This window comes from Pan paniscus, chromosome 1, assembly GCF_029289425.2.
Source record: "Pan paniscus chromosome 1, NHGRI_mPanPan1-v2.0_pri, whole genome shotgun sequence".
Taxonomy (NCBI): Eukaryota; Metazoa; Chordata; class Mammalia; order Primates; family Hominidae; genus Pan; species Pan paniscus.
The window spans coordinates 12,988,793-13,002,624 of record NC_073249.2 but is presented as its reverse complement, the minus strand read 5'-3'; the positions used below and the strand labels follow the sequence as shown (position 1 = coordinate 13,002,624).

Below are 13,832 nucleotides of genomic sequence, written 5' to 3'. Positions count from 1 at the left end.
TGATCAGATGGTCGCCCGTCTGTTTTGTTATAAACTGTGATAAGTCTGTGAAGTTAAAATACGAGGGACCAGGAGAGCAGATGTCAGAGAAACCTGACTGCCTGTGTACCCATGGTGTGTGTGCGTGTGAGGAGGTACAGGGAGGGTCAGGGGTGTGTTTGCTGCAGTGTTGTTTGAGCTAAGATCTAGAGGATGAGCAGGAGCCGGGTAGACAAAGTTCTTTGGTAGAACTGGGTTCTGAAAGTTATGTGAGAGATTTTGCCAGTGGGTAAATTATTAATTACAAGACATAAAATGCCATTCAGATTAGCCTGAGTAAGTGGGGGGTTGTTATGTCACACTGGAATCTGAGGGCAGGAAATAAAACTGCAGCTGGGCATGGACCTGGGTGGGCTGGAACCAAGGTCTCTTTGGGCCATATCCCCTGCCCCTCTCTGTCTCTTTTTCACTGTCTGCCTCTTTCTCTCTCTACCCCCTCCCTCTCCCTACCCACCGACTTATCATCAGTGGCATGTCTAGAGCTGGGACTAGAATCCCAGTTTCCATGTCCTAGTCTTTCCATAGATTTTACACAGGTCACTTAGGAAGTGTGTAGCTCTGAGAAACTACAGGTTAAAAATGGCCAGTGAAGTAGAGTTTTGCATCTGTTGATCCTTGGGTAGTTGCTGAGGCAGTTTTTTGTTTTTGTTTTTGTTTTTTTTGAGACTTGAGTCTCGCTCTGTGCCCCAGGCTGGAGTGCAGTGGCGCGATCTCGGCTCACTGCAGCCTCCACCTCCCAGTTCAAGTGATTCTCCTGCCTCAGCCTCCCAAGTAGCTGGGATTACAAGTGCGTGCCACCACATCCAGCTAATTTTTGTATCTTTAGTAGAGACGGGGTTTCACCATGTTGGCCAGGCTGGTCTTGAACTCCTGACCTCAAGCAATCCACCTGCCTTGGCCTCCCAAAGGACCGAGATTACAGGGGTGAGCCACTGCACCCGGCCTGTGGCAGATTTTTAATCACATTAGTGAGTGATCTCTGGACTCCACGTCAATAATGACTTTTGGGGGTAAAATGCATTATACAAATTCATTATCTCACCTAATCCCCACAAAAGACCTATACATAAGGTAGGTATTATGTAGTCTTATTTTCAAGTGATGGAACCAAGGCTCAAAGAGGTTGCATTTTGTCTAAGTTAATTCTAACAATGTGGAGTTGTCAGAATGTCTGTAAAACGCCGTCCCGAGCTGTGCTCTCCACTCTTCACTGTGAGTAGGGAGCGCTCAGCGAGTGTCCACGCCAGCCAACGAGTGTGAGCTCTCAGTCCTCACAACATCCCACAGATGGGGAAAGTGGGGTTCAGAGAGGTGAAGGACCATCCAGAGGCATAATTTGGGGTCAGTTTGTAATTTGAATCTGGGAATGTCTATTGCCAAAGTCCAAGCTCTTAAATGTCACCTTTGGTGTGTCTGCTTCTAGCAGTTCACCAAAACACATCTCAGTTTCCTTCTAGACTGACCTGGGATGTGCAGCTGACAAGTTGCTCTCATGCCTTCCAGGTTGCCCCTCTACCTGGCCTCCCTCTTCATCAGCCTTGTTTTCCTGTTGGTGAATTTAACCTGTGCTGTGCTGGTAAAGACGGGAAATTGGGAGAGGAAGGTTATCGTCTCTGTGCGAGTGGCCATTAATGACACGCTCTTCGTGCTGTGTGCCGTCTCTCTCTCCATCTGTCTCTACAAAATCTCTAAGATGTCCTTAGCCAACATTTACTTGGAGTCCAAGGTAGGTGGAAATGTGGTCAAGATCCCTCCCATGAAACGTGTTCTAAAAAGAGTTTCCTGGTTTGCAAAAGTACATTTTGATGAATTTTAGACTTGATTTTGCCTTGACTTTCTCCACTTTATTGTCTCCCACACAGGGGCTACTCGAGGTGTTTTTTTTTTTTTTTTTTTTTGAGATGGAGTCTCACTCTGTCTCCCAGGCTGGAGTGCAGTGGGGTGATCTCGGCTCACTGCAAGCTCCGCCTCCCAGGTTCATGCCATTCTCCTGCCTCAGCCTCCTAAGTAGCTGGGACTATAGGTGCCTGCCACTACGCCTGGCTAATTTTTTGTATTTTTAGTAGAGACGGGGTTTCACTGTGTTAGCCAGGATGGTCTCGATCTCCTGACCTTGTGATCCGCCCGCCTCGGCCTCCCAAAGTACTGGGATTACAGGTGTGAGCCACCGCGCCCGCACTACTCAAGGCTTTTAACAACAGAACTGTGGTTTTTAATAGGAAGGGTTGAATCATAGGTTGTCAGAATACCACTGAGCTCACCCCTATGGCACACAAGCTAACAAAGCACTACTGGCAAAAGAAAATAATATCTTAGGTTTAGTTAATGACTGTCTAATACAGTACTCAAAAGTCAGTTTTAGTTTTTTGGTCATGTTAACTATCCATTTTGAGCCAGGGGTCTTTTAACTGTCTTTGGAAATTGATAGCTTCATAACGTGGGGCACAAATCACTGATTTCCAGGTAATTCCAAGTCCAAAGTCACATTAGGGCTCCTGTATTCCCGGCCTCAAAGATTCCAGACAGAGCCGTCCTGAGCTCTACCCCAGCCATTGTCCCTCTGAGATTGTTTACTTGACTCCTTGAGCCAGAGGCCCTGGCCCCGGGCCCACCTGCTGCGTGTAGAAGCCAAGAAGATCCTCTTGGAGCTGAGCAGTGGCCATCAGAGATTTAGCAAAGAAGCCATCTGACTTTCTTGCTCGTACACTCTAGGCCACGGGAAAATGGTGCATATTTTAACCCTGTTAAAGGCATCTCCAAACCAAGTCCCAGGGTCCATATGAAGACACTTGAAATTGTAGGAAGAAGGAGTGTGAAAAGGACTCTGGTGGAAGACCCAACAAGATCACAGTGCCCTGAGATCCCAAAGGGCTTTACCAGACTGATAGCAGGTGGGGGCTGGGGAAGGGGCTGGTGTCTTGGACCTGGAGTGTCCCATACCTTCTGCTCCCTCTTTTCCAGGGCTCCTCCGTGTGCCAAGTGACTGCCATCGGTGTCACCGTGATACTGCTTTACACCTCTCGGGCCTGCTACAACCTGTTCATCCTGTCATTTTCTCAGAACAAGAGCGTCCATTCTTTTGATTATGACTGGTACAATGTATCAGACCAGGTCAGTGGGGGCGCTGAGGAGGTGTCACCTGACCAGGGACTCTTGGTATCCTCGAGGCATTGGTTCCAGGACCCCAGAAAATACCAAAATCTGGATGCTCAAGTCCCTGATATAAAATGGTGTAGTATCTGCATATAACCTACACGCATCCTTCTGTATACTTTAAATTAATCTCTAGATGACTTACAATACCAAATACAACACGAATGCTATGTAAACAGTTGTTATACTACATTGTTTGAAAATTTCTATTTTTAATTGTTATTAGTATTTTTTATTTTCAAATATTTTTGATCCGTGGATGGTTGAGTCTGCAGATGTGGAACCCGCTGATACGGAGGGCCAACTATGTTTGCATTTCAGTGGTTCACATGGGAGAGAAGTCCATGGTCCTTGTTTCTGCTGGTGAATGACTGAGTGACCTTGAGAGGTCACTTCCCTGTGTGGCATCTGAACTCATCTGTCAGATGGGATCACAGCACCTGCCTTGTTCCCTTTTGAGAAAACCAGGAGATTACATATATGTGTGTATGTATCCACATACATGTGTACACACATACTTTGCACTCCATTCTCCCTCTTAGGGCTTTTATTAAGCAGTACTTAATTTTTTTTTTTTTTTTTTGAGACGGAGTTTCGCTCTTGTTGCCCAGGCTGGAGTGCAATGGCGCAACCTGCCTCCCAGGTTCAAGCAATTCTCCTGCGTCAGCCTCCAGAGTAGCTGGGATAACAGGCACCCACTACCATACCTGGCTAATTTTTTGTATTTTTAGTAGAGATGGGGTTTCACCATGTTGGCCAGGCTGGTCTCGAACTCCTACCTCAGGTGATCCACCTGCCTCGGCCTCCCAAAGTGCTAGGATTACAGGTGTAAGCCACCGTGCCAGCCAGTACTTAATTTTTTTAACGTGCTTCCATATAAATGTAAGATGATATTATTAAAGGGTGACATTTGCAGATATTAAGCAAATTGTATTCAGATTTTAGAAAATACATAGGACTATGAAGTTATGAGAATGTTTTTGTTTTTTTTGTCATCATCCTCAGGGAGTGAATTTTTTTTAATGGAGCACGTACACAGCATTTGAGAAAATCTGGACAAAAGTGACTGAGGATATTAAAGTTTTATAAAAGCTCATGGCACTAGTTGTTGCAATATGATACTCTTTTTAAAAATACATTCTATAAATGTATAAGTTACGAGTCATAAAGCAAATGAACAAAGGTAGTGAAATGTCATCTGCCATCCATGCTCACAAAAACTCAAAGCAACAATGAGAATGAACCACCATTCACTCATTTGACAAACAGCATTTTTTTTTCCTTATCTTGGGCACTGTGCAAAGTGCCAGGGATACAAAACCGAAGAGACTCATTCCCTGCCCTTTGGGAGCTTTATGGTCCACTAAGGAAAAGAGACACACAGATTAGCCATTAACAATAAAGAAATGTAACTTCTCTATTATACATTTATTAGATTGATTGGCAAAGGTTCCTTAGCTTTTCTTGGAAAAGTATTGAATACCTAACCATCTATAAATCTTCTAACATCTCAATAGTGCTCAAACCCTGAGCTGGATTTAGACAGTGGAAGAAAGAATAAAATGATCATGATAAGCTAAACCTGTGAGGACAAGGTAAAATTGTGTTATAATTAGAAAGGATTAAAACCACATCTCTGAACCCAAACCAACACCACAAACACAGGATGGCAGAAAGCTGGGCAAGGCACTGCTAAGGGTGTGCACTGTTTTGAGGAAATCAAGTATATGAAAATCTAAACTTTAAACAATGATTAATTAGAGACAATCATAATACACAAAGGATTTGATTTTGTATTGTAAAATATACGTAATATTTGCTATTTTAACCTTTTTTTTTTTTTTTTTTTGAGACGGAGTCTCTCTCTGTCACCAGGCTGGAGTGCAGCGGCACAATCTCGGTTCACTGCAACCTCCGCCTCCCGGGTTCAAGCGATTCTTCTGCCTCAGCCTCCTGAGTAGCTGGGAATACAGGCAAGCGCCACCATGCCGGCTAATTTTTTTGTATTTTTAGTAGAGACGGGTTTCATCATATTGGCCAGGCTGGTCTTGAACTCCTGACCTCATGATCCGCCCACCTCGGCCTCCCAAAGTGCTGGGATTATAGGCGTGAGCCACCGTTGGCTGGCCCTATTTTAACCGTTTTTAAGTGTACAGTTCACTGGTATTAAGTACATTCAGTGTTGTGCAGCCATCATCACCATCCATCTCTAGAATTTTTTCATCTTCCTAAACTGAAACTCTGTATCCATTAAATAACAAAGATTTGGTTTTAACAAAGTTACTTCAGTTTTTCTTCAATTAAGAATGCATGGGTGCTCTGCCTATAAATTCTATATATGGAGGAGTAGCTATTCTTTCTTTACTTTCCTAATCTTGCTTTCACTTAAAAACAAAAAAAAATTATGGATGGGTGCAGTGGCCTGTAATCCCAGCATTTTGGGAGGATCACTTGAGGCCAGAAGTTTGAGACCAGCCCTGGCAACATAGCAAGACCTCATCTCTACAAAAAATAAAAAATTAAAATTAAAAAATTACCCAGGCATGTTGGTGCACACCTGTAGTCCTAGCTGCTTGGAGGGATCACTTGAGCCCAGGAGCTGAAGGCTGCAGTGAGCTGTGATCGCACCACTGCACTCCATCCTTGGTGACAGAGCAAGACCCTGTCTCAAACAAACAAACAAAATATATATATATAAAAGTTATAATTGCAGTGGTTTTAAAATATGACAATCTTTAAAATTCTTCTATTTTTATGGGATATTTATGGTTATCTAGATGTGTGTTGCCACCAAAATAATCTAGGAGCAAGCAAAACAAATGACCACAGTTGTATAACTTACTTGTGCGGAATCAAAAAAGAACACATGATGGAGATGTGATATAGAGGAAGTAAGAGAGTGATCTTTCTGAAAGAAGCATGCGTAGTTTTGGTCACCATGCTTTAAGTATGATGTTATAGAGAAGGCCAAAAGGTTAAGTTTAGGTGTTTGGGCCTTTACTATTGCCCAGACCCAACCATGTGCTTTCCTCACGAACCTTCTGTCTGTTCTGAAGAGAGAACACTGCTCCACCAAGCTCTCTGGCCATCTCACTGGGCCTCATACCAAACACCTTAGGCTCTGTGGATTGTTTTTCTAGACAAGCTAGCCTACAGTACGCTTTAAAGGGTAAACAACAGGATATGGTTTATGTGAAGAAACATTTGAAAGTTGACCTCTTTATCCTAGGGATGAGACTAAGGGATAATAGTTGTATGCTGCTCTCAAGAATTTAGGAGGAGGCAACATAACCTTCTCACTATTCAATTGTTGAAGAAAATCAGCTTAGATTTAAGTGAGAGTGTTAATTTGGACTTAAGAGTTTTGGGGGCATGAAATATTAAAACATCAGAGGTTAGAAGTTTCTGTCTTTGAATATTTTGAAGACAATCATTTATCCCATATGGTTTAAATAATCCCTATCTGAGGTCTAGACCATTACTATTATCTGACTTCAATGTGCATATTTTAGGAGAATGCACTATACTATATTTTAATACTTTAAATAGAAGTATTAATATAGTATATTCGGTAGTACATTCTAAAATATAGGGGAATGAATTGTACTATAGTATTAGAATTATTCTCTGTTCACATTAGAAAGAGTCAATCAAATTTATTTCCTCTTCCCTTGGTCTGATGACTCTCCCTGTCTGTTTCTAACAGGCAGATTTGAAGAATCAGCTGGGAGATGCTGGATACGTATTATTTGGAGTGGTGTTATTTGTTTGGGAACTCTTACCTACCACCTTAGTCGTTTATTTCTTCCGAGTTAGAAATCCTACAAAGGACCTTGTAAGTAAACCATTTTATATTTGTAAGAAAATGTCTCCTAATTCTGATCATGGAACCTGCAATTAGAACTTTTTCTTCACTTTTCAGAAGAGAGACTCTTCCTTTTGTGGTGGTATGAAAAGTTTCCTTGACTGTTTTATTGAGACATTCATTTCCCTTATCTTTTGAGGGAAAATGGTTTTCAGCTTAGTTTTATTTTACAAAAGAAATGAAACTATTATAAGTTGCATCTTAAGGCCTGGGGAAAGTGATTAACTATTTCTTTTAATGCAACATTGCCTCATTAGTATTTGAGACTTGGACTTGCTGTGAACCAAGTATAGAAGCTTCTCTCATAGCAAAGGAAAATAGAGAATAGAGAAACAGAAATAGGAAATAGAGAACACTCATAGGAAATAGTATGCCGGATGGTGACTAGGGAATGGGAGGATAGGGCAATGAGAAACATTATTGTAAGGAATGCTAAACCTGCTCCCCTAGTTTGGTCACATTGCTGTTCAACCAACTTTATATGAATGTCTTTATGGGACAGGACAGAAAATGCAAAACCAAGTAGCGTGAGAAACCACCTGGGAGCCTTGTTCCGTAAATTATTCCAGCCACACAAACTAGTGGTAGCTTTTTGACTTACTGATCTATGAAACCCATAGAAAAGTACAGTGAGTGGATTTGGGGCAATGTGGACAAAGAGCGGGTGGTGAAGAAGGCATAGATGAGTAATGTCCTCCAATAATTCACAGTTCTTATTTCATACCCAGATGACTGACCTGTTTTTTTATCTTGTTTTTGGAAGCCGTCGGGCTTCAAACCAAGCATTCTGGTTCCAGAGTCAATGGTGGTTTTTTTTGTTTGTTTGCTTTTTGTTTTTTTTTCTTTTGAGATGAAGTCTTGCTCTGTCACCCAAGCTGGAGTGTAGTGGCGCGATCTCAGCTCACTGCAACCTTCGCCTCCCGGGTTTAAGCGATTCTCCCGCCTCAGCCTCCCAAGTAGCTGGGAATACAGATGCACGCCACCATGCCTGGGTAATTTTTGTATTTTTAGTAGAGACAGGGTTTTACTGTGTTGGCCAGGCTGGTCTCAAACTCCTGACCTCAGGTGATCCGACTGCCTCAGCCTCCCAAAGTGCTGGGATTACAGGCGTGGGCCACCGCACCCGTCTGAGTTCATGGTTTTAATCCCTGTGCTACACTGTAGCTTTCTCTGGCATCATAAGGTTTTGAGAAGAAATTATATTCTTAATATAGATGACCTAATAGTCCTATCTATAACTTCTGTAATTACATGGGAAAAAAGTCTAATACTCTTGGGGGGAAATCTATAACTCAAACCCTTCAACTTTAAAGGACTACACTGCAGGTGGGGCATTTCTTAAAAATGTCATCTAACATTTGTATCCATAATTCATTTGGTACAAACAGGTCTCTAAACTTGGCGTGATTAGAGCCAAACTTCAGAGTCTAGGTAACGAGATACTCAAAGTGCGGCTCTTTACCATCTGTATCCGAATCCGTCAGGGCGCTTGGTGTAAAGATTCTTAGGTCATGTTGGAGACCCAGACCAGAATCTCTGGGGTAGGTTCTGGGAATGTACATTTTTAATAAGCACTCCAAGTGATCTGAATGAACTGTAAAGTTTGAGAATCTCTGTCCTTATCCTTTTCTTTTTTGAGACAGGGTCTTGCTCTGTCCCCCAGGCTGGAGTGCAGTGGCACCATCACAGCTCACCTCAGCCTTGACCTCCTGGGCTTAAGCGATTCTCTTGCCTTAGTCTCGCATGTAGCTGGGATTACTTGCATGAGCCGTGTCGCCCAGGCTGGTCTCAAACTCCTGGCTGTTTTTTGTCTTTTAAAAACAGCTTTATTGAGATGTAACTCACTTACATAATTCACCCATTTCATGTGTATAATTGAGTGGTTTGGGGGATATTCACATATGTGCAACCATCACCACAGCCAATTTTAGAACACTTTCATCATCTCAAAAGGAAACCCCATACTATCATCTGTCATTCCCCATTTCCTTTCTGTCCCTGCCCTACCCCCGGGCATAAGCCACTATAATCTCCTGTGTCTATAGATTTCCCTAGTCTCGACTTTCATATGAATGGAATCATATGGCATGTGGGTTTTTTGACTGGCTTCTTTCACTTAGCAGAATGTTTTTTCAAGATTCGTCTACGTTGTAACATATATTTGTACTTAATTCTTTTTTATTGCCAAATAAATATTTCATTGTATGGATAGACCACATTTTGCTTACCCATTCATCCATTGATGGACATCATTGTTTTTTTATTATTATACTATATATTATATATAATATAAATAATATATATAAATAATATATATTATATATTATATATAATAATATAAATAATATATAATTATATATATTATATAATATATATTATTAAGTTCTGGGGTACATGTGCAGAATGTGTAGTTTTGTTACATGGGTATACATGAGCTGTGGTGGTTTGCTGCACCCATCAACCCATCACCTACATTAGGTATTTCTCCTAATGCTCTCCCTCCCCTACCTCCCCACCCCCCTACAGGCCCCAGTGTGTGATGTTCCCCTCCCTGTGTCCATGTGTTCTCATTGTTCAATTCCCACTTATGAGTGAGAACATGCGGTATTTGGTTTTCTGTTCTTGTGTCAGCTTGCTGAGAATGATGGTTTCCAGCTTCATCCATGTCCCTGCAAAGGACATGAACTCATCCCTTTTTATGGCTGCATAGTATTCCATGGTATGTATGTGCCACATTTTCTTTATCCAGTCTATCATTGATGGACATTTGGCTTGGTTCCAAGTCTTTGCTCTTGTGAATAGTGCTGCAGTAAACATACGTGTGCATGTACATGTGCATGTGTCTTTATAGTGGAATGATTTATAATCCTTTGGGTATATACCCAGTAGTGGCATTGCTGGGTCAAATGGTATTTCTAGTTCTAGATCCTTGAGGAATTGCCACACTGTCTTCCACAATGGTTGAACTAATTTACACTACCACCAACATTGTAAAAGCGTTCCTGTTTCTCCATGTCCTCTCCAGCATCTGTTGTTTCCTGACTTTTTAATGATCGCCATTCTAACTGCTGTGAGATGGCATCTCATTGTAGTTTTGATTTGCATTTCTCTAATGACCAGTGATGAGCATATTTTTCATGTTTATTGGCTGCACTTCTTTTGAGAAGTGTCTGTTCATATCCTTTGCCCACTTTTTGATGGGGTTGTTTTTTTCCTGTAAATTTAAGTTCTTTGTAGATTCTGGATATTAGCCCTTTGTCAGATGGATAGATTGCAAAAATTTTCTCCCATTGTGTAGGTTGCCTGTTTACTCTGATGATAGTTTCTTTTGCTGTGCAGAAGCTCTTTAATTTAATTAGATCCCATTTGTCAATTCTGGCTTTTGTTGCCATTGCTTTTGGTGTTTTAGAATGAAGTCTTTGCCCATGCCTATGTCCTGAATGGTATTGCCTAGGTTTTCTTCTAGGATTTTTATGGTTTTAGGTCTTATGTTTAAGTCTTTAATCCATCTTGAGTTAACTTTTGTATAAGGTGTAAGGAAGGGGTCCAGTTTCAGTTTTCTGCATATGGCTACCCAGTTTTCCCAACACGATTTATTAAATAGGAAATCTTTCCCCATTGCTTGTTTGTGTCAGGTTTGTCAAAGATCAGATGGTTGTACATGTGTGGTATTATTTCTGAGGCCTCTGTTCTGTTCCATTGGTCTATATATCTGTTTAGGTACCAGTACCATGCTGTTTTGGTTACTGTAGCCTTGTAGCATAGTTCGAAATCAGGTAGCATGATGCCTCCAGCTTTGTTCTTTTTGCTTAGGATTGTCTCGGCTATGTGGGCTCTTCTTTGGTTCCATATGAAGTTTAAAGTAGTTTTTTCCAATTCTGTGAAGAAAGTCAGTGGTAGCTTGATGGGGATAGCATTGAATCTGTAAATTACTTTGGGCGGTATGGCCATTTTCACAATATTGATTCTTCCTATCCATGAGCATGGAATGTTTTTCCATTTGTTTGTGTCCTCTCTTATTTCCTTGAACAGTGGTTTGTAGTTCTCCTTGGAGAGGTCCTTCATATCCCTTGTAAGTTGTATTCCTAGGTATTTTCTTCTTTTAGTAGCAGTTGTGAATGGGAGTTCACTCATGATTTGGCTCTCTGTTATTGGTGTATAGGAATGCTTGTGATTTTTGCACATTGATTTTGTATCCTGAGACTTTGCTGAAGTTGTTTATCAGCTTAAGGAGATTTTGGGCTGAGACAATGGGGTTTTCTAAATATATGATCATGTCATCTGCAAAAAGAGACAATTGACTTCCTCTTTTCCTATTTGAATATGCTTTATTTCTTTCTCTTGGCTGATTGCCCTGGCCAGAACTTCCAATACTATGTTGAATAGGAGTGGTGAGAGAGGGCATCCTTGCCTTGTGCGGGTTTTCAAAGGGAATGCTTCCTGTTTTTGCCCATTCAGTATGGTATTGGCTGTGGGTTTGTCATAAATAGCTATTATTTTGAGATACATTCCATCGATACCTAGTTTATGGAGAGTTTTTACCATGAACGGGTGTTGAATTTTGTTGAAGGTCTTTTCTGCATCTATTGAGATCATCATGTAGTTTTTGTCATTGGTTCTGTTTATGTGATGGATTACATTTATTGATTTGTGTATGTTGAACCAGCCTTCTATCCCAGATATGAAACTGACTTGATCGTGGTGGATAAGCTTTTTAATGTGCTGCTGGATTCGGTTTGCCAGTATTTTATTGAGGATTTTCACATTGATGTTCATCAGAGATATTGGTCTGAAATTTTCTTTTTGTTGTTGTGTCTCTGCCAGGTTTTGGTATAAGGATGATGCTGGCCTCATAAAATGAGTCAGGGAGGATTCCCTCTTTTTCTGTTGTTTAGAATAGTTTCAGAAGGAATGGTACCAGCTCCTCTTTGTACCTCTGGTAGAATTCGGCTGTGAATCTTTCTGGTCCTGGACTTTTTTTGGTTGGTAGGTTATTAATTACTGCCTCAATTTCAGAACTTGTTATTGGTCTATTCAGGGATTCTACCTCTCCTCATTTAGACTTGGGAGGGTGTATGTGTCCAGGAATTTATCCATTTCCTCTAGATCTTCTAGTTTATTTGCATAGATGTGTTTATAGTATTCTTTGATGGTAGTTTGTATTTCTGTGGGATTGGTGGTGATATCCCCTTTATCATTTTTTATTGCGTCTATTTGATTCTTCTCTCTTTTCTTCTTTATTAGTCTGGCTAGCGGTTTATCCATTTTGTTGATCTTTTCAAAAAAACCAGCTCCTGGATTCATTGATTTTTTTGAAGGGTTTTTCGTGTCTCTATCTCCTTCAGCTCTGCTCTGATCTTAGTTATTTCTTCTGCTAGCTTTTGAATTTGTTTGCTCTTGCTTCCCAAGTTCTTTTAATTGTGATGTTAGGGTGTCAATTTTAGATCTTTCCTGCTTTCTCTTGTGGGCATTTTGTGCTGTAAATTTCCCTCTACACACTGCTTTAAATGTGTCCCAGAGATTCTGGTACATTATGTCTTTTTCTCATTGATTTCAAAGAAGATCTTTATTTCTGCCTTAATTTTCTTACTTACCCAGTAGTCATTCAGGAGCAGGTTATTCAGTTTCCATTGGTTGTGCAGTTTTGCGTGAGTTTCTTAATCCTGAGTTCTAATTTGATTGCACTGTGGTCTGAAAGACTGTTATGATTTCTGTTCTTTTGCATTTGCTGAGCAGTGTTTTACTTCCAATTATGTGGTCAATTTTAGAATAAATGAGATGAGGTGCTGAGAAGAATGTATACTCTGTTAATTTGGGGTGGAGAGTTCTGTAGATGTCTGCTAGGTCCGCTTGGTCTAGAGCTGAGTTCAAGTCCCTGAATATCCATGTTAATTTTATGTCTCATTTATCTGTCTAATATTGACAGTGGGTTGTTAAAGTCTCCCATTATTGTTGTATGGGGGTCTAAGTGTCTTTGTAGGTCTGTAAGAACTTGCTTTATGAATCTGGGTGCTCCTGTATTGGGTGCATATATATTTAGGATAGTTAGCTGTTCTTATTGCATTGATCCCTTTACCATTATGTAATGGCCTTTTTTTTGTCTCTTTTGATCTTTGTTGGTTTAAAGTCTGTTTTATCAGAGATTAGGACTGCAACTCCTGCTGCTGCTTTTTTTTTTTTTTTTTTTGCTTTCCATTTGCTTGGTAAATATTCCTCCGTCCCTTTATTTTGAGCCTATGTGTGTCTTTTCACGTGAGATGGGTCTCCTGAATACAGCATAGTGATGGGTCTTGACTCTTTATCCAATTTGCCAGTCTGTGTCTTTTAATGGGGGCATTTAGCCCATTTACATTTAAGGTTAATATTGTTATGTGTGAATTTGATCCTGACATTATGATGTTAGCTGATTATTTTGCCCATTAGTTGATGCAGCTTCTTTATAGTGTTGACGGGCTTTACAATTTGGTATGTTTTTGCAGTGGCTGGTACTGGTTGTTCCTTTCCATATTTAGTGCTTCCTTCAGGAGGTCTTGTAAGGCAGGCCTGGTGGTGACAAAGTCTCTCAGCATTTGCTTGTCTATAATGGATTTTATTTCTCCTTTACTTATGAAGCTGAGTTTGGCTGGATATGAAATTCTGGGTTAAAAATTCTTTTCTTTAAGAATGTTGAATATTGGCCCCCACTCTCTTTTGGCTTGTAGGGTTTATGCAGAGACAGCTGCTCTTAGTCTGATGGGCTTCCCTTTGTGGGTAACCTGACCTTTCTGTCTGGCTG

The 13,832-nt window shown here is 40.8% G+C and overlaps 1 protein-coding gene across 1 annotated transcript in view; it reads left to right on the top strand.

Moving 5' to 3' along the window:
* Window positions 1-13,832, top strand: part of GPR137B (G protein-coupled receptor 137B) — a 66,309-nt gene that overhangs the window by 34,292 nt on the left and 18,185 nt on the right. Inside the window, exons 3-5 of the mRNA XM_034949431.3 lie at window positions 1,543-1,765; window positions 3,001-3,150; window positions 6,899-7,027. Of these exons, the coding sequence (XP_034805322.1) occupies window positions 1,543-1,765; window positions 3,001-3,150; window positions 6,899-7,027 (502 nt within the window). The remainder of the gene's footprint in view (window positions 1-1,542; window positions 1,766-3,000; window positions 3,151-6,898; window positions 7,028-13,832) is intronic.